Source organism: Drosophila gunungcola, chromosome 3R (assembly GCF_025200985.1).
Source record: "Drosophila gunungcola strain Sukarami chromosome 3R, Dgunungcola_SK_2, whole genome shotgun sequence".
NCBI classification, from domain to species: Eukaryota; Metazoa; Arthropoda; class Insecta; order Diptera; family Drosophilidae; genus Drosophila; species Drosophila gunungcola.
In genome coordinates, this window is record NC_069139.1 from 15,334,046 (window position 1) to 15,355,400 (window position 21,355).

The 21,355-nt window shown below is 37.5% G+C and overlaps 1 protein-coding gene across 2 annotated transcripts; it reads left to right on the forward strand.

Annotated features, from left to right (window-relative positions):
• The first annotated feature begins 4,434 nt into the window (after window positions 1-4,434).
• On the forward strand, window positions 4,435-12,471 carry LOC128261941 (uncharacterized). Of its 2 annotated transcripts, XM_052995905.1 has the most exons (7): window positions 4,435-4,954; window positions 5,746-5,953; window positions 9,173-9,326; window positions 9,385-9,593; window positions 9,659-9,792; window positions 10,029-10,284; window positions 10,591-12,471. In XM_052995905.1, exons 2-7 carry the CDS (start codon window positions 5,908-5,910, stop codon window positions 10,692-10,694), a joined length of 903 nt encoding a protein of 300 aa, XP_052851865.1. In that variant the 5' UTR covers window positions 4,435-4,954; window positions 5,746-5,907; the 3' UTR covers window positions 10,695-12,471. The 2 variants fall into 2 exon arrangements, with proteins under 2 accessions (XP_052851865.1, XP_052851875.1); XM_052995915.1 differs by lacking the exons at window positions 4,435-4,954; window positions 5,746-5,953 and adding an exon at window positions 9,039-9,104.
• The last annotated feature ends 8,884 nt before the right edge of the window (window positions 12,472-21,355 follow it).

Consider the following 21,355-nt stretch of genomic DNA (forward strand, 5'->3'; position numbering starts at 1 on the left):
AACCATTGAAAAGTGAAGTATTTTTTTATCGTTGATTTTTTTTTTTATAAATATGGACAAATTTGTACAAAAACTATACATATTTCCTGATAAATTCGTGTTATGTAAGCAAGTCGAATACAATGTGAACGGACTATTTTTTTAGGTGAGATAAAATAAAAAGATATGAATGGCTATTAACGGTTTTTTTTCAAAGCCCATTAGCACTTTACTTATCTCTAAACGTTATTTGGAAACGGTTGAAAATACATGACTTCTGTTGTGTTGAAATATAAAAATTACTTTACTGAAAGATATAAGAGAAAAAAAAGCGATGTTACTATTATTATGTTTCACCTGTTTAATTTACTTTTAACGTGAATCATCCAACCCATAGAAGCAGTCGATTGAAGACATTTTTTAGATGATGCTCCCCACTCAATAAATTTTCATTGGGGACCAATATCCAGGGGTACCGTCAAAAATGGCAAACGTTAATTTAAGCCATGGTCCGGCATTAGCTATTTTCAAATTTTGTTTGGCAAAATGCATTTGTTTGCATTTATGCCGGCCTGCAGAAATGAACATGCAAATGACCGTTTTATTACGGACATTTTATTATTGTGCCAAAATGTTCCATTAAATACGGCAGGTCGGATTCGGTATTTTAAAATGCGTAAGTCCCGATGCGGCTGTGTGCCTAGCCATTTAAATGCCAAAAAAAATATATTTTGCGAACATGACAGCGGCAACAAAAAATCAATTTGTAAATGTTTTTAGAGTGCAACCGAGAAGGAAGCGGGGAAACTTTGACATTCCGCACAACTTTGGCAGCTGCCGTTGTTGCTGTGGCCATTGCTGTTGCATATTTTCCGATACTGCTGGAAACCGAATCGAAACGAAACGCGACGCACGGAAAAGCTGCCAAGTGACCCCATTGGCAGCTGCAATGTCCGTTTTGTAATTAGCGCTCGATTCGACGACTCCGAGGGGAGTTTCCTGACCTCAATTGCTTTGTCACCATTTCAATTTGCAATTTCAGCCATTAACTAGCTACACTCGATGCAATTAAACTTGCACTTTTCCAGGTACCCCGGCGTGGCCAGAAGAAAAGCGACAAACTTGCCGCGTTCCCTTCAGCAGAATGCTCCTCCTCCGGAATAATGACAGTGGTTTCCACCCACTGAGATTGTTGCTGCATAGTGAAAGTACTCGTACATATAGTAAACACCCAGGGAATCGCGCAAATACTGATACAAAACTCTTCACCGTTCGGCTGCATGTGCGTTCCAATGGAATAATTTGAAATTGGAAAAAGGAGATTCTCCTCTTTTCGCCATCTTTTCGTTGAGTTAATTGCAAATTGGATGAAATTGTAATTTTACACTTCATTTGATTCAATTCATGGCTGATTGACAATTTAGTTTTTCATTAAGGTAACTGCATAAGAATTCATTTAAACACTGTAGCAAAGAATGTGTGTTTTTGTAATTATGAAGTTTTAAGAGGATATATACACATGTATAAAGATTAAAGGGTAACGAAATTACTTTTTAAATCAGCTAGTTGTGCTTACATTTGCAGTTTTTTCATTTTGACAGTGATTCAAAATTTTATCTTAAATTAAAATATTCTTTAACAAATATTTGAGACGAACTGCTCTTTGGAATAAGATAAACAAAACTAATCACTTACAGATTTAACAAAAACAATAAATCTTGAAACAATTAATATTATAATTGTTTAATATATAAAATATTTAGTTAGGCTAAGCAAGTTGCATCAATCATTTAAAATATAATAAGGATTAAAAGGCTTATAATGTATTTTTGCTCGGTGCACATCACCGTAGTCAGGGCGAAGCTTTCCCAGGATGAACCAAAAAATTGCGGCCAAATATGGCGACTCCTTCATTGCAGGCATCTTGCAGAACTTAAGGAGGAAAAGTGTGTCAATGTGATAAGGTACTTGGGAAAGGTAAGTGCCCCACAAGTTGTAGGACGGTGCCTTCGATTGGGGAAGAATTTATTAGGTGGTTTCCCTTTCGAAGGAGCAGCCAAAAAATAAGCTTTGAGTAAGCTAAAATTTATTAATTTATTCCAAAACATTTCACAAATTTCGGACATATTTTTGGTAAAAACCCACAAATGACACATTGAAGCGACCTAAGAAAAACGTAAACTAAAACAAATAAAAATGTTTTAAGTTCACAACTAATAACGAGTAAACCACATAGAACATTTACTTTATGAAACATATTCGATATATAAGCTGATATAAGCTGAAAAAAATGCAGGCTTAAAAGCAGTTTAAATTTTTTTTTTTTTTAATATAATTCTATTATTTTATTTAACATAAGCTAATACATAGAAGTGCTGCACAAATGTTTCGTTTCTTTTTAGAGTTATGCTCGCTTCCTGCATTTTTGAGCATATCTTATTAATTATTGAAACCCTTTGGAGCAGTCACCACGACAAGTTTTAGGCGTTAGGTTCGCATATATTTCGTGTACTACGCATACGCAGTGTGGTTACACGTTATAAACAAAAGTCATAAAGCAAACTTAAAGTTATGAATTTTTAAAATTTCTGATTTATTTGCAGGATAACTTTTTTATCCCACCCTCGCGCAGACGGATCCCCACGTGTATGTGTGTGTGAGTGCAGCGTGAAAGAAGTTACCACTTTTTTTTCTGCCGCATCTCCTGCATTTTTTGGCAAGTTTTTGTGCATACCTGTTTTTATTTTTTTTGTGTGTTGCTGCCTGGCATAAAGTTTGAGCTGTCACGTGACTTGCGAGCTGAGACGAGCGAAATTCGCATAAAATAAATAGCTGGCAGATAGAGGCAGGTGGCTGCGAGAAAACCGGATCCGGAAACGCCATTTACAGCAAAAGAAAGTGTGGCATATGCTCAGGCGCACGTTGCTTTTGTTTTAATATTCATATTCGGGCATCAGAAATTATTCGTTAAAATTAAGCTGCAGTGGCAGGGGAGATGGGACAGCCAGCTAGGAAGTGAGCTTAAAAGGGACAGCGAGCAAAATGCTTTGAATTTAAAATCTGCAATTTTCTGTTGATTGCCGCACCCAGCAGACTGCAGTTATATAGTAACATACAGCATACAGCAGCAGGGCAGCAACAATAGCAACAACACCAAAGTGTTGGCGGTTGGCAAAAGAAAAAGGAGCAGCAAGAGCAGTAGGGGCAGAATCAGAAGCAAAAGCAGCAGCAGCAGCAGCAGCAGCGGCAACATCATCACAACTTTTGCGTAAAATTCCAGTCATGTGTCCCTAACAAATCCCTGCATTATTCATGAAATGATAAGATGACTTTGTGCTGCCGTCGTCGTCATTCGCTCCAGAATCCCGCCGACACCCACACCCGCAGCATGCCCACCCATGTACCGCCCCCTCGCCAGTAAAACAACCCACCATGCACGTAATACTTTTACATGCAGCTGCAACACGGACTTTTCCTCCGGTCTCCTCCGTTTGTTGTCTGCATTTAACTACCAAAGATATCCGTTAACTATAAAATTCTCATGCCACTAGTAAAAACAAACCGAAAAGGTGTTTTTGATTTCAAAGCAAACTTTTAAGTGCCCGCATTATTGGCAGGTCCGAATGAATATGTTAATGGCTGGCTAAAACAAACTTTAGCGCCTTAAGTTTTTTTTGCATACCATGAGTAAACACAATGCTTACAAAATTTTCTGCAATAAAGACAATGATAATTTTAGTTAGTAAACACCTTTTTAAATGTAAAATTTCAATGGATAAATAAATAAGTAGTGCTACATAAAAATTTAAATTGTATTTCACTGGAAGATAAACGTTTGGAATTATGTGGTAAATAAAAACCAAAAAATGAAACATTTAGTTTTAGACGTTGAAAAAATTACTTATGCGATGATACATAATGCCAGTCAGAATTTTCCTGCATTTCCAGACATTACCCACAAGGGTAACAATAAGGAAAAACAATAAATGTTGATCAAATTTGTCCCGTCCAAACAATTTAAGCCAACTAAAGGGTTCTTCTTGTTACAAAGATTAAACATGAATGCACTATACACTACAAAAATAACAGATGTAATGTTAGAGGTAACAGAGTACAACATCTATAACAGCTGCCAGAAATAAATGGTTTAATCTAACATTTCAGCTGTTAAGAATAACATCGGAACTGCAGAAAGCCAACAGACCGGGCGACAAAACTACAAAATCTCAACGACTCTCTTCGAAGCGCTCTTTGGGATGAACTCTGGGAACCCCAAGGGTCCTGTTACAGGCTCAGCTGTCGTGTAACCGAGCATCCCCGGCAGCCGAGGGGTCCTTCCAGATGCTGAGCGCACGGTGTTACACGACAGCCGGTCACGAAGTCCTTCAGCGGCGGAAACGCAGACTGCGCAGCCGACTGCGATGTCATCCGTGAGTTGAGCTCACGAGTCCGAGTTCGCAGCTTCAGTCAGCTCGTAAGCCTGAAGCCGCGCGGAGATACTTTCCATAGGGGTCCTCATTTGCCGACCGATTCGAGTTTAATAAAAAAGAAACAAACATAAAACAGACATGAAGTTTATTAACTAAGATTAAGTAAAGTACAACGCTACAGTGACAAGCCAACAAAGAAAATCTTAAAAACTTCATATAACCAAGCATCAGAGTCCCTGACGAAAGGTCAATTAACTAAAGCGTGCAGTCAATAAAATTCCAGTTAACCTAATGCAACAAAACAGCAACAACAAAGCTAAAGGAATGAGTAAAAAGTTCTGAAAATACATAAACAATCTACGAAAAAAAACGAAAACAAAAAGAAAAAGAAACAAGTTTAAATTGCACTGGACTGGCAACTTCCGCTTCCGTTGAGTGCTTCAATTTCAGTTTAATGTTAACTCCGACAAAACCCAAATTGACAAGAACAACCGAGCCAAAAATAAGGCGAACGTAAACCAAGAAACAACAACACACAAAAAAAGGTACTGAGAAACAAGGTCCCAAGCGAAAGGGGGCGTGGCCGTGGCAGGTGGATGGCTTACTCAAATATTAAACACATGGATTCGTTTGAATTTGGCATTTAAATTATTTAAGTTGACAAACGCACACACACTCAGACAAGAAGTACAAAAAGAAAACAGGATGCCAGGGCGTCTGCCACGCCCACACGTCGTTGTTTTCTCTGTTTGTTCATGCTTTCCCTTTCATGCGAGTTCGTACGCAAAAAAAAAAAAAAATAAAGTGCTCAAACGAAATATTTTTCTTTTAAACTGGTGAATGATTCAATGATGTTAATTTTAGATACTTTATGTGTCAAATTCTTTAAAATACTATAATGCAAATAATATGGCACACCAAGATGTGTTGATTTCACATTAGAAAATATTTTTTTTAAGTAATATAAATTTAAGAGTGCTATTGAGTTTTTTGCATACCAAGTTTGTAGCCCTTAGCCTTATATGTAAAACAGAATAATAGAGCATGACTTAGTAGTTTTTATTTTCTCCGTGTACAGGAAGTTCCCAGGTCCTTGGAGTTTTTTTTTTCTCTGGGCTGCTCTAATGTTTGTTATTTATTTATAACGACACTGACAGAGCGTATCCTTTGAACTTTTCTGCATGAGTTTGTCGCTGAGTTTATTTATTTATATTCTCTTGTGCCGTTTCCCGATCTCGTTGTCGACTTCGTTTGCTTCGTTTTTACATCTCGCTTTGACACAGTATTCAATTAATTAAGCTTCCCGTTTGACCTCCACTTGGTTGTTCGATTCTAGTTTTTGTCGATTGCCTCGACTGCAGTCGAAACAAAGAAAGTCCCGGAGATGCGAAAGGGATAAACTGCATAAATCAACGCCACTGCCAAAGCCAAGAGCAACAATAACTGAAGCAATTAATTTTATTCAAACAAAAGCAAACAATAAGGACGACGACAAAAAATGGATTACAGCTGGCTGATGTTTCTTTTCATCGCACTTTTAATTGGTAAGTTTTTGTGACCCTCCGCCGGAATGGCGGAAATTATTATTATTTTGTATGGCTTTCGGGATTGAATTTCGGTTGTGTGCAGCAGTCGGGACAATATTTGTTTGGTTAATGATGCGCTGGAAGGGATTCGCAGTCAACGGTGCGTATGCGTAATGTGAGCCGAACAAATCGCCCTTGTCGTTTATTGTGAATCGGCTTATTATTATTATTTTAATTGTTATTGGTGTTTGCCGAGAACACCAACCGCAAATCAATATTGGGAAAGTTTTCGCCTCTGGCTGTTTTAATGACTTTTGCCATAATTTCAACGGCTGCAATTGCACTTGCCCCATTCCTTTTGGCATTTGGTAGTTTCTGCTGCCACAACTTTTGCTGAAGCAGCAGCAGCAGCAGCAGCACTTCTTGAGTGCAGTTTAAACTTAAATTGTATTTTTGAAATGCTCGCAATTAGGCAGACTGCCAAAGGCAGCAGCCCCTTCTCTTTTTTCCCGCTTTTCTCCGACTTTTAATTCCCTCCTGCACTCAAATTGCCAATGGCAATGGGGCAATTAATTTGGAGCGCGTTAAATGAGCTAGCTCACTCCGCTTTTCACTCTGCTCGACGAGAACTAGAAATTGTATTCCATCATGTGTGCGAGAGCACTGGAAAAGTTGAGGGAAATTCAGTTGGTAAATTGAAAATATGTAATTGTCAGTGAAGGTTTTCCCTGGCTTAGATACCTTGATAAGAGAAAATTGATTCTTAAAATTGTGGGCTGTCTGTAAGAGAGATTACCCTAACTACAAAGACCCAAACTTCTGCAATATGTTTTATTTTTCGAAATATATAATCGTGTAAAAATTATTTGGTTTATAGAAATTAAATGCGTTGAATAATAACACAAACAATTTATGCGATATTTTAAAAATGGATCATTCCTGTTTTTAAAAAGTTTATGCGTTTAATACCATTAGCGGTTAGGATATTATGACTATATACAATGTTTTTTTTATTTATTTAAACAATGCTAGCCTAAAAAGAGTATGCGGAAGGCTTGAGCTCGACTCATTTCCGTATTCCTTTAACTGCGGCTAACTTGTTTTCCACACGCACACCACAAGTAATACTTGAAATCTAGGACACTAGCACAAAGGATTTGGCCACAAAGACTGACGGAGTTTCAAAAAAAGTTGTACCCTATTCGATTTCTATACTTAGAGTGTATGTCGACAACAGCAATTTGGCCGACCTAATGAAATTAAATATTGTCAAATGTGGGAGGTCCAATTTACGATGTCGCCTTGGGTAACCACAAAGCAACTATAACAAATAACAAATGGTTGGGACCTGTTTATTTACTTTTAAAATCAGTTGGACTCTTCTGCCATACGACACCCAATTAATTTGCGGATTTAGATGGAACTAAAAATAGGAAAAACACTTTGACTGTTTGCCAGTCTCGTTTAGATACTTTTACTCCACTTTGTGGGTGTTAGTGGTCTTGCTCATGGAATAAATATTTATGCCTATGTGCCAGCCACAAAGACTACTGGACCATTAAGACTTTTGTATACAGTTGTGTTCAAGAAAACACTTCTATGGTTGCAATCATATTTTCTAAAAGTTTGTTAATTGAGCTGTGAAAAAAGTTCTATACATTTTTTAAAATAAACTATTTTTCAAATGGAGTAGGAACCTCTAGGAGCAAGCCAATTATTTCATTTAAATTGTTTTCTTTTGTTAACTTAAAAGCCTGTTCACAACTTAAATTTCCTTGGCATTTGAATAACGGAATTAAACGCAAATATAATAGAAAGGTGTACTTAAAATTAAATTATTTTTTCCAGAAATTTTTTAAACAAAAAAAAAAAGAAAACCATCATTATTCGGTGATTTGTGCAGATTGAATGAAATGCGGATATTTTGATATTTTAAAACAACAAATTTTAAACAAAATTCCAAAAAATTTAATTTATTTTGGCCGCTGTATTATTTTTAACAAGGAAGTTAATACAAATTTTTGCTTGGTTAAGAAGAACAATTCCTTCACTGATACACAGAGAGCTTCCATAAAAATAAAAAGCCACAGCAAAAATATTTGCAAAAATGTCTAGTCCCAGCTCTCTAAATGAATTTATCACCAAACTTGGACGGTGTTGGTCCTGCCCCAGAAATGCATGGGTAAATTTTCTCCTATGTGGGTGTGAATTCCTTTGTCTATATGTATACCTATGTAAATGTGTGCTTGCCAAGTCTCGAATGAAATGTGTAGGTTAATTATCAGCAAAGTTTTCATGAGCTGAGGTGTAAATATATCTGTGTTTGTATCTCAGTCTCACCTTAACCCCCTCCATTCCCATTTTGTGTGGTTAAGTGGGGAAGGAGCTTAACCCACACTTTGGCAGTGGGATTGTTATGCCTGCGAATGGCTTAAAGTTTTGTTGATTTAAATGCGTAATGGATTCCAGGAATTTGCCGCATTTTATCACAACTATCTCCAATAAAATATTTATTTGTGTAATTGTCCGACGTTGTTTCCATTTATGTTAATTTGCATATGCACAAAATGCTTAAAAGCTTTGGTGGTTTGTTTAAAAGGTACATTTTTTTAATAGCAAATAAAACATTAATAATAGAGAACTGTTTTGTAGCGAAAATAAATGTATTTTTGCGCAAAAGCAAAATAAGTATACAGACATATGATATGTTTTGTTTGGCTTTGAGTGGAACAGATATAAAAAATTCTGTCTGTTGTTATAAAATGTCTTACACGGTTCGAAAACTCCTTAAGCTGATGTAAAACTCCTAAACATGTATTCTGTTGGCAGATTTTTTTTAAGTTTCATATATGTATACGCATTTCTCGGGTCTTCTTAAATGTATTTGGTAGAGGCAAAACTCGAGTCAATCTGGCATTTGGTTTGCTCGCATTTCTTATCAGTTTCTGGTTGTTTATTCAGCTGGTAGACAGCCTTATCTGAATGGGGACCCCAGAAACTACACACTAAGGGAAGCTACAATATGCCAGTTACATATGGCCCCGTATTCATTGCATTTTAAAAACGACTTAATTTTAAATTTGAAATATATTTTCGCTTAAAGATTTAGTTAGCTAGTTTGCTATGCTTTGTTAATCATTTTTAATAAGTTGGTGGAACGTTTCACATGGTATGACCCTATTATAAATTATTATGTTTCGCAATTAATTTATATTGTACTACTTTTTCGATTTATAGATAACCCAATAGCTTCCGCCCTGTTCGTGACGGATATCAGTGTGCCAGAGATTGTGGACTTTCGGGACAATGTGACCCTATCTTGCAGCTACGATATGCGAGGTCACACGTTAAATTCTGTCAAGTGGTACAAGGATCACGAGGAGTTCTTTAGGTTATCCCCAATAGCTTTTCATTTTAAGCCAAGCTAACAATCTATATCTTGCGTGTAGATATTCTCCTCTGACGAGTCCGATTTACATGACCTTCGGGGTTCCGGGACTACAAGTGCTCGACGGGAAATATCTGTGTAACGAATCGAGCTGCAGGCTGGACTTGAGTTTACAAGGAGCCAAGTCTACGGGACTTTACAAGTGCGAAGTTAGCGGCGATGCCCCTCATTTTAAACTTGCGGACAAGGCGGACAACATGACAGTGGCAGGTTGGCATTCAGATGGAACATTCAGCTGAATTTCAATAGCTAATAGATCTCCAATATATTTGCAGCCTTGCCCCAAATCGATCCGCTAATCGAGAGCTTTAATTCGATGTACCGGATGGAGGAGTTCCTCAGCGCCACCTGCTCCTCGGATTACTCCAGTCTGCCCACACGGCTCACCTGGTTCATCAATGGCGAACAGGTCGGTTTTTCCATCTAATTCATGCAATCAAATTTACAAATTCAAAACTAAACTGCCTTAAAAGGGCTTAAAACAACTTATTTTTTTAATTAATTAGCATTAAACTAAGTATTTATTAAAGAATCCAAAGTATATTTATTTTTTGTTACCTACATTATAACTTTATGCGTTAGTCACCAGATATTTCCTATAGGTGTAATAGGCGTACTAATTTTTCAATTTCCTTTCCTTTTTAGCCCCTTTTGGGGGAACTGCATCCCACCACCGACACGAGCATAGCGGCCCACGATTATGTTCTGCGGCGCCAGCGGCTTCAGGTGCACTTCTACTTGCAGGGACAACGCTTCTTCCAGGCCGGGAAAATCCTGGAGCTGAAGTGCGTGGCGGAAATTGAAAATTATCCGGAGCTGCGGCGTGAAAAGACGCTCAGTGCGTCGCTGTCGCAATTTGACAATTTCAACAATCAGATGCCGCTGAGACATGCGAATGCAAGTGAGTTTACCCATTCTTGAAATTTCAGCAAATAAAAAAAATTCGATTTAGAATTAATATTTTTATAATGCTGTTGATGAGTTAAATCAATATATAAAATTCAAATTTGTATATATAAATAAAGTATTTAAGCTTGTTAAGTGAAAAAAGAAACTAAATATATTTGAAAGTTATATTTAGAGTCTTTTTGGTCTAGTCGAACCTAAGATCTAATTTCCTTTCAAACCAAATAACTGATTGCCGTGACTTATCCTTGTTTTATTTGCCTATGTCTTCTTTTCTCAATCTATTTTTTCTCAATCAAAGACTCTGGGGCGTCACAATGGAGCAGCCTTAGTGGCAGGACATCGCTAATTTCCGCAATACTGGCAGCAGTTCTACTAATTCACTGTTTGCGTCGCCTTTCATGAACACTGACAACTATCAGGGAATCGGAATCGCAGCAAGAATTTAAGTTTCTGCGTACGGAGTGAAAAACGCCGCGTATGGCAACTTTGTCAACTATATCATCACGTTAGATAGTCAGTCAGTTAGTCACCTAGTTAGTTAGTTAGGATAGCAGACAAAGGTAAGACCGCGAACTAGTGAATAGGAAAGCTTTTAAGTTAATATATGTAAATAAAATTTAAGGGTTAAGGACAAAAGTTTTGAAGGTTATAAATGCTCAAAAAATCACAAAAAAATTACATCACGTTTTAAATGCAGAAAGCATTTTTTCTAAATTTTTTCTGATGAATAATGTTATGTGAACAAAGTTCAAAGTTAATATTAATAAATTAAATTGTTTCATAAAATGGTTTTAGCAACGAAAAATATTCTTTATGACAATGTTGCGTTTTTGCTTGGAACCAAATTATTTTGTCACTGGGTCATATAAATAAAAATATTAATTATGGATAATATTTGCTAGTATTCATTAAATAATAATTTGCAAAATCAGAAGTTCAAGAACGGTTGTATAGGTTCATTAGGAAATAATCATTTTTTTAGCAAATGCCTTTTTTCCATATTCAAAATGTTAACACAATGCTTGGTGTAAAAATGCACGTAATTCTCTTCAGTTTATGTCATGTTATTCTTTTAAATGAATATTTTCATGTCAGTTAGTTTAACAAGCATAACAAAAAAAAAAAAAAAAATTGAAAATTAAATCGATAAAAAACTGCCAGAAAAAATTGATTTACCTGCCTGACACTGATACTAGCCAAAATAAGTCACTCTCCAACAAACCAATCGAATTTCCAATCTATGTATATAAGCGTAATTTTTTCGATTGTTGTTCGGCAATTGATTTTCATTCGAAGTGCACATGAAAACATTTTCGAGCAAATATATTCGCACACTCCCATGCCAAGTATTGGGAAAAGTATAAAAAATAACACATATGAAACACCATAAAAAATAAGTGAACACATAAAAAAAGAAATAATGGAATGAATTGCGATTTTATCAGTAAAAACCCAGAATGCAGATACTGTAAAAACCATTATAATTAAGTCTAGCATAAATATGTTGTAAATACATTTTAAACATTCAAAACAGAGGACAAACAACTATAAATCATGTCACTTAGCCAGACTCAACCAAATACGTATGTATATAAAGCTATTCGCTATATAACTCAGCATGTATTTACTAAGGCCGACGTAAAAAGCGAACACGATTTAAATTAAATAGCTAGTGAAACGAAGTAAAAACGCAATAAACATTTCATTTAGCTGAGCGACTACAAATATAGAGTAATCATTATCCGCTGGTTCAAAGCCGTCTAAAAAAGGATCTGGCAACAGACAGCCAACTAAAAAATGCATATTATATATTGTACTTCGGTATAGTAATGAAATGGAACCTGGACGTTTCTGAAATCACTTTTTGTTATTCAGTTTACCCAATTAAAATAAAACTCAGTGTGTATGATGGGAAAGCATGTTAAAAAATATAAATGTATAAATTAATTTACCTACTCATTCGCACTACTTTCGGTTGTAAAGAATAAAAAACACACACGATAAAATGGAAATAAACGAGAGTAAATAACGATAATGTATATAAAAGCATTTACTTTAGTTTTTCATTTTGGCGAATGGCCATTAAATTGTGTAAAATAATTCAAAAGGCGAACTGCAATGCATTTGTTTTTTGTTTTCTTGCTGTTCATGAAAACTTCAAATAAATAAGATAAATAAATAATTCAATTTATGGATTTCAATGCGTTTATTCAGAGTTCGAATCGCTAATCTGTATTATAACAGACAGGTTGGTACACGAGTTCACTAAGGCAGTTTTAATTGAAACCTAAGGATTGGAAAATAAATGGGATTGGCCGGTAAACAATATTTACAATGTGTGCAGTTTACCGTCGACCGTTTAAATTAATTTTGAGCAGGGGTTTAAAGCTACTCTCAGAAGTAGGCAATTGATTTTTTTGTTCACCAAAGGTATTTTACATTTCATATTTAATTTTTCCGGTATATAAAGCACATATTTAGGTGTTCAGATACCCTTTCTCATTGATTAAAGTTTTACCCCTTAGAAGAACCCGAAGCCGAAGCTTCAATTAATTTTGATAATACTCTTAATGATTTAACGACTTTTTGAGCACTTAACTTTCTTAAAAGCCTTTAAAACGGTCAGGGGTCAACCGAATCATTAAAGAAATTATATATAAATTCCCTGACAATTTTGACCTCTTGGCAGAAATAATAACTTGTTTGACTACGCAAATTTGCACAATTAGTTATGCTAATGAGGCGCCGCCCAAAAAGGCAACTGGTGCGGTTGCTGAGCGCCGAAAGTCGAAAGCCAAGCGAGGACTTAAACAATAAAAAGGGTTAAATAATTAATTTCAACGCTGCTGCAATTAGTTGCCACTAAATGTTGCATGAGTTCTGTCAGATAGGCCGTGGGATACACATACACCGGGCAAAGTGGAAGATACCAAGACGAAAAGCCGAGAATGCGGAAAATGCGAAAAGTAAGCGAGGAAGGCGAAAATAGAAGGAGGAGGACAAAGACAAAGGACAAGGCCAAAGGCCAGGACCACTTAATGAGCCTGGCACTGGGAGCTAATCAAATTAGCCGACCCATGGACTTTTGATCAAAAATGCCAAAACTTTTCACATTTTCGCTCCATTTCGCGCCAGCAGCGGCCGCATGGCGTATGCGTAATTTATGTGATTTTAATTAGACCGCCCAAACAGACGGACAGTCTGGTGCAAAAACATGCATGACTTATGACGCATAGCTGTCATATTCACGATTTGGGAAGTACACTTAATTGAAATTAATTTTGAATTATTCTCGGCTCGACGATTTTTGTGATTTGGCCGACAGTCGGCATGGAATTTCAAACATTTTCAATTAACAAACGGAATGGAAGCGGCCCAGACAGACGTTTATCAAGTGGAAGTTCTCTTAAGTTGCCTCTAAGTTACCGAAAATAAAGTGAAGTGAATTTTTCGCGCTTTGGCATTTGTCAAAGTTTCCCACCCAAGCTCCTTTTCGAATGTTTTTTTTCTCCCTTCGCCCTGTTCTTTGCTGCAATCGTCGCCTGTTTGCGTTTCATTAAAATCCATTAAAATGCTGCAAATCAAATTAAAAGTTTCAACTTCGGTCTGGCAGTTGGCATCGTTGTCAGACCATCATCATCAGCCGTTTACGGATCTTTCTCTTCATTTGCATGCGCAACATTTTCAGCAGACAATTGCAAATCCTTCGTTGGCTTTGCAGAAATTACTTTTTAATTTCTTCGCTAATTCGCTGAATTTTCTGTTCGACCGAAGGACAGGCCGTCGTCCATTGTTTATTAATTACATGTGGCGGGCGGCCGTGGCGGAGCCATCAATAAACAAATATCGAAACGAATCTGTTATGACCCGTTGACCTATTGAACGCTACGTGACCCACAATGGCTCATTTGTATTTTGTATGTGGCCCGAATGGCAACCTCATCGGCCGCCTGCCACGCATACCAAGCAGTTGTTGATGTTGACATAAACGCTGTCAGCTCCGAGTTGCTTATTCCCAAATTGATATGCAAACAGCGCAGCACGGGACTGGCTGAAAAGGCTGACAGGGCCCAGAACGCGGGGCAAGGTCGGAAGTTGGCCTCCTCGCCACCTAAACGCTCTTGTCGGCGCAGAGATTTCAATTTTGATTCAGGTCGGGCCTCGCTCTGTATGGGATAATCAAAATTGGTAAATATTAAAAGCGAAACGGGAGCCAGTTGACAGAATAGGTAATGTCAGGAAACGAGATCTGCGGTCTTATAATATAGGTGGTGTAATGGTAGGTGGTAAGCTAGGTAAGTAGTTATCTTGTTCATTTAAATATTTTTTAATCATTAAAGCTACAAAGATACACCTATTAATATATTTTTATATCAAATCTTAGTCAAAGTGCCGTATAAGGGCGAAAACAAACTGGCTTATCATGCAAACAAAAACGAAATCAAGACAGGTATTTTATGAAATTCAAGGACGGCTTACTTCTACTTCACCCTATAGGAACCAGGCAACAGAAAACGGCTTGTAAAACGCCCTGTAAGACAACAATTGAAAAGAATTACCTCCTAAACCGACTACAAAACCCACACGCACTGGCATTTGAAAAAGCTCAGATCGACAGACAGACAAATGTATGCAAAATGCTTTTTGGCAAAGAGGCCGACGCACGACTACTTAGGGCTCTAACCTCCAGTTGGGGGTTAAATTCGGGGAAGTGTTTGAGTTTTGGGGCAGAAACGCCATCGGCAAAACGTAAACTCTTCAATAATTGAACGTGTAGTCATGAGGAAGCGATAAAATCGAATTGCTTCCTTAATGTGTGAAATTGATACAGGAAACAATTTTCCACATTGTTATGGCTCGCACATGGTGCAAACGAAAAGGCAAAGGCATTGGCGTTGGCATTGGCATTGGCACTCAGGCATCTTCATCGGTGACATAGGCCAGCCATCAGTTGAAGCTCCTTAGCCAAGATTACGTCGAATCTACACTCAAAAAAGAATTACTTGAAACTTGCATGCATTCGGATATATCAGCTCACAACTCTACAACTTTTTGAATACCTTGACTCTCTTTTTTAGAGCTCGTATTCTATTTAATTGTATTAATTTAACATCACGTTAAGAGATTTAAATCCTGTTCAGTATTTCGTCCAGTGCACTGCACGAGGTTGGTTTCAAGTGATTCTGGCCAGACTGAAGGGCTCAACTCACACGCAGCCGGGCTAAATATTATATTTCAAGGCCCACGTCTGTTATACATCACCCTTCAATGGTGGCTCATATCCCCAATTTTACCCCCACCCAGTTGCGGTCCACGGTCCATCAATGCTTGCAAATATGCTTTTGAATTGGTTTACGGCCATTGGAGCGCGTACATTAGAAGAGCCGGAGACCCACGACCCGGGATCTGCGGACCGGGATCCATATCATGTGCCTCCCCCGATTGCATGACCGCTTCTTGATGCTCCGCCGTTCTCTGCGAGCTTTTGCTAATGGCGTGGCTAACACGATTTGCGGCTAGAACGTCAGCTGAAAATCGGCAACAAATGTACAGAGAGAAAAACTAATTAACTATGTCCTTATCTTCGAAAGCCTAATAACAGTTTGGAGCCCTTAAAACTAAATAGGGTTTCTAGTTACTTAAGAAAATTAATTGTGTTCTATGATTAGTTTTGCCAGCAAATTGTATCATTAAAAAAACTAAAAACATTATAAACTTGTATTTACGGTAGTTTTTTTAACCTTTATTCATTTTAAAAGATTTTTTTTACAAAATAAAGATAAATAATTTTATGTAATATTTAAACCAAATGTTTATAGGACGTAATATTTAAAATAACTATAGTGATTGTTCCAATTTCTTATGCATTTAAATGTACTTTTTATTTATTTCTTATTCGATTATGGTTTCTGTATAGTGTAAAGTGCGTTAAATTATAGGAAAAGAATCATAATAAAATTAATAAACGAATTTATGTAGAAACTGACAAACTAACTTAAGAACATTAGATGTGCCCTTATTAAAACTAGTAGATTTTGTTCAGTGTTGACAAAGGATGAGAGTTTCAATTGCGGTGGTGAGCGATTTCCAGATTGAATCTCCCTGCTTCTTCTGATGCGGCAACAACCGATTGAAATGATGAGTCAAATGCAATGGCTGATCAAACATTCCGATTGGTTGGATGCGAGGAAGCCCTGGACATTCCGGCCTCAAACTGAAAGGTTCAGTTCAGGACCTCCTGCCCCTAATACGCGTCAATTTCAAGCGGCGTGCCAGCAAAGAATATTAACGGCGCGTTCGGCAGTAACAACAACCTGGCTAAAAACATTGTTAACTCGCCGAGAGCCGTGTGCCGTTTATATAGCTCGCTGCACTGCGGAAGATCCTGGGTCCTAGGTCCTGTGTCCTGAGTCCTGGGAATTCCCACGGAGCGATATAAGGACGCAGGTCGAGGACCGAGAGGACGGCAAGACGACGCGGCGTAGCGCGACAATTTTCCGCTTGAATTACGCTCCCGGTTCATGCTTCGTTTGTACAAGCCGTGCGGGGGAGGGAAATGGGAAAAGTGGGGCTGGGTGGCAGGTGGAAATCGCGAAAGGACTGCTGGATGGCATGGAAAAAATAAATAAGCGGTAGCAAATTTCCATTTTTGCCCGGCCAAAGCAAAAGCTACTCCAGAGGGAGGAGGTGCTCGCTTACGCACCGTGCGCTTAACTTAAATCCACCTAAAACCGGCAATACTTTCGCGAAATAGAATATCTATAAAGAGAACAAACATTTTGAACAAATTTAAGTTTATTTAAATATCACAGCTTACCATTTAAATCTTATATTACGTATATTTTTTTAAATATCCAGAATAAAATTTTTATGGTTAAGTCTGTAGAAATAAATTTTAAATAAAACTCAAAAATAAATTTAAAAAATGAAATACCAGTTAAATATTTCTACCTCACCATTTAACTTTACTTTAACTTATCTAACAATTTTATTATATAGTTTTAAATTAATAAAATAAAGCAGCTGGGAATTTTTCATCTAGTGTAAAGAAGCAGGTGCGACAAGGTATCGACGGAATCGACGGTGGCTACTTTGACTCCTGCTGCCAGGACCACGCCCCTTCTTGCATAATATTCCCGCCCCTCCTTCTTGCTCTCACCGCCTGTTTTACACTAATTCTCCCCAGAGATAAGCCCTATGCAAATAATGAAAAACTATAAAAACTCATGTGCGGCCAAGCGGAGCGGAAAGCGAGAGGAGAAGCGCGTGGGGGTTACAGGAATCTGGTTACAGGCAACCGGGACGTTGAGAATGAGCCATGGAAATAATATCGGGAAAATAAAAATGTGCAAAAGGGCGGAAAATAATTCAACTAAACAATGTACACGTATTTACATAAATGGATGAAGCCGCTATATTCAATTACCCAGCTTAAAGTAGTTGACTTGGAGGAAGCAACAAAAGCGATCAAATATTTAGCTCAAGGTGAACGCAATAAGCGGATACTTGTTATCTGGGCAATTGGCTTTTAGAATTAGGGTAACAAAAGCTAGAGTTGATAGTTAATAACTATCTCTGGATATTATGATTGGTCTTTGGTTTAGTTTTTTAGCTTATGCCAAAGTTATTCGAAAAAAGAAACAAATTTTAGCAGTAGCAGTATGTTAAAAAGGTAATAAAAGGCTTTTGAATATTATAATTTTGTTAATTAATTTTAGCATGTGGTTTAATAATTAAGTATCTTTACACATTAAAGCGTTTGATTTGGAACACTTACCATAAAATAACTGAACAAAATGGTAACTGAACGCTGGTACTTAAAACTTGATGAGGACTTGGGATGTTTGGAACAAACTGTTTATGCTAATCGCACAATAGCGCAAGTTGCAGCCTTGGAGACATTTGCCATTTGGCTGGTAAATTGACAATTTTATCGGAAGAATCCTTTGGCCCGGATAAGACGGAAATCGTCCTTGAGTTCTCAACTCTTCGGCATCAGCACGCACAGAGACAATATCAATGGACAATGTAATGCGCGCATATAAAATGATGGTAAACATTTACAAATGTATTGCGACTATAAAGATTTTATGCAAAACCAGAAGAACGCAATACCCAAACAGAACAAAAAATTACAAACAAGAAACAAAAATCGAAATCTAATAAAAATTTACATTTTTCTATGCACAGTTAACTTTATGCGACACTTGTTTGTGTGCGTGTGAAAAGTGTTAAGTGCACACGCACACACACTCTCACACCCATTGGACAGCAGTCGAAAGGGCAAACTTTTGTTTCTCAGTTGCAAAGCACCACGCCCCCTTTTCCCCGCCCTATTTCACGGCAATCCCCTTTTTCTTAGATCCCCTCATCTCATAAAATCGCAGTAGGCACGCACCACCGCCAAAAAGTGCGGCACAGTGGCACCAATGGAAAAGTTTCTGAAAGCCTAGGGAGCTTAAAGGGCTAATAGATGAATTGAGATTTTCTTAGAGGGTGAGATTTACTTCATATTTGGCAACAGAATTATATTAGAATAAGCCAAACAGAAAAATATTTAATAGATATTATTAAGAAATCTCTAAGCATTAATTTTCTTTGAGCTAAACCTATCCTTATTAAAAGAACATTTAAATATAACTAAATCGAAAAGTTCGCTGAAGCCATAAAATAATTATTTTCAAAATATTTGCCAAAAACTTAGCCTTTTAAGAAAAAAAATATTATTTATCTTAGGTTATTTTCTTGCTAGCTTAAATTTATTTATTTTAAGAGTATTCCTTAAATACTCAAACTCACTGTGCCTGCCTTTTTAACAGTAACACGCTTATGGCTTACGCACACAAACAGCCGGACAATTTAAATATATGTATATGTGTTTCCATAGATATATATTTCCTTTATCTTGGGTAAACTTTTAAACTTTTTTAAAACGCCGCGCCAAAGCCGAAAAGAAAGAATGCCAGACACACTTCACAAGCTATTGTTTTTAGAACCAGGGAGGCAGGGAAAATGGTAAGGCAGGGGATTGCAGGGAAACAGGACCTGATAAAGGGGGGCGGGGCAGGAGGCCATATTCCCCGTTGAAAGCCATTTTGCACGCTGGCAAGCATTATTTGGTAAAGAATATGCCCAGAGCAATGCACATAGATCCAGCTAAAAAGCGGCAGACGCGGCAGACGCGGAGGGGCATATTGTGTGCGAAATGGAGGAGGTGCTGGTGCTGGTGTTGCTGTGGGGCTCTGTGTGAAAAAGTATGTGCAAACTTTCGTAATTTATGTCATACGAAGTGTTAACCGTATGATGGCTGCACGCCGGATTGGATTTACATTGCTAAAACTCGAGCAGTCGAAACTTCACCGGCTACAACGACGACGACGACGACGACGACTCCGGATCCGGCTCCGGAACACGGACTACGGTCTACGGCCGCAGCCACAGCAGTCCTGATCCGGACGGAGAACTTTCCTTTTATACCCTACACGTAGGTATAATGCCCAAAATCAACAGTGGTTAATTTAAATAAGCTTTTTAAATAATTATTTGGTAATGCATAGCCATAACCAATCGGTGGTTTTAAATTGCAAACTAAAAGTGGCTGTATGTACCAAAATACAAAGAAATATTCATTGGATTTTTGACAATTGACTTGAAATGCACGTGAAAATATTCTAAATTCTTGTCTGATATTAACATTAACTATGTTATTAATTATATATTAACTTAATTCTCTCAGAAATAAAGAAAAAAAATTTATAATTAATTTTACTTTGTTCATTTTAAATTTGTGCACTGTAAAATTTTTCTATTAAATTTAAGATTTCCTATCTCTTTTTTTAATTAAATGCTTAAGCAAGCGTAGAGAAAATAATTAAAGCTTATTTTAACGAATATTTAAAAACGAAACGATTTTTGATAGACGTTTATAAAATGAAAGAGCATTTTTAATATTCGTGTTTAGAAACTTTCATCCCTACTTGCATTGTTTTTGCACTGAAGTAACAACTTTTCATTGGCGATAACTTGACTTGGAGGGGAGCTATTGCGGTTCGGCTTTGTGTGGCCGCCTAATTGTTTTCAATTTAATGACCAGGCAGGAGATCAAATTAAATTTGTGTCCTGGGCACTGGTCACGTTTTAAAGGGCCTGCCACGCCCCACTTGACCCTCCTCACCACTTGGTGTCTAATGAAAGTTGGTTAAATAAATAAATAAATGTCCATTTAGTTGCGCCCTTTTGGTGTATTTTATTTAACTTTCTGGTGGATTTCTTTTTGTACCGGCCGCAGCATGTCCTTAACCTTTTTTTTTTGCGGTCCTCTGCTAATTCTTGAATGGCTAAGGAACTTATTTTTTTTGGGCCCGTGGGCGGTCCGGTTACGAATTTGTATCTCACTTTCCATCGAGTGTCTGTGATTAATTGCCCTTCAATTTCCAAAAATTATTTACAAAAAACGAGATGCCGCATACCGGGATGAAAGGCAGGAAGGAAACCGACCCCAATGTGCAAGTATCTCTGTATCCAATAACATTTGAATGGACAAAGTTTTTTACACGAGCATGAAGTTGGCAATTTGTAATTTTCCGACTTCCTCGGTTAGCGGGTGGCTGGCGGTGCAATAAAAAAGGGACTTTATGCCAAATTTAATTAGGCGCAAAGCGAGGCGCCCAAAAAGACGAAGTGAAAAACGAGCGGATGACTTCGATTTGAAATGTTGCCAAAAGAGCGCAAATTATTTTTGGGGGATCGCCTTTGAAAAGGGTTGACTTTCGACTCGCTGCTCGTTCAGTTTGATTTTATTTTTCTCCTTTTTTTCGGACAGCAATTTAAAAATGTTTAAAGAGCACATTAATCAGAGACGCTGTGAGCTAATATTAAGCCGACAGTCCATTCGGTAGCTTTTGTATTATTCGCGCAATATTTCATGACAGGAGCGGCAAATTGCTCATACGTCATGTGGGCGGCATGAATAAGGTAACGCGGTGCTGCAATTTGCCGTTAATAAGTTGAACAATTCCGAGTGCGATTTCTGGCTTGATTTCTGGTCAGCGTGTGTCCGTGTG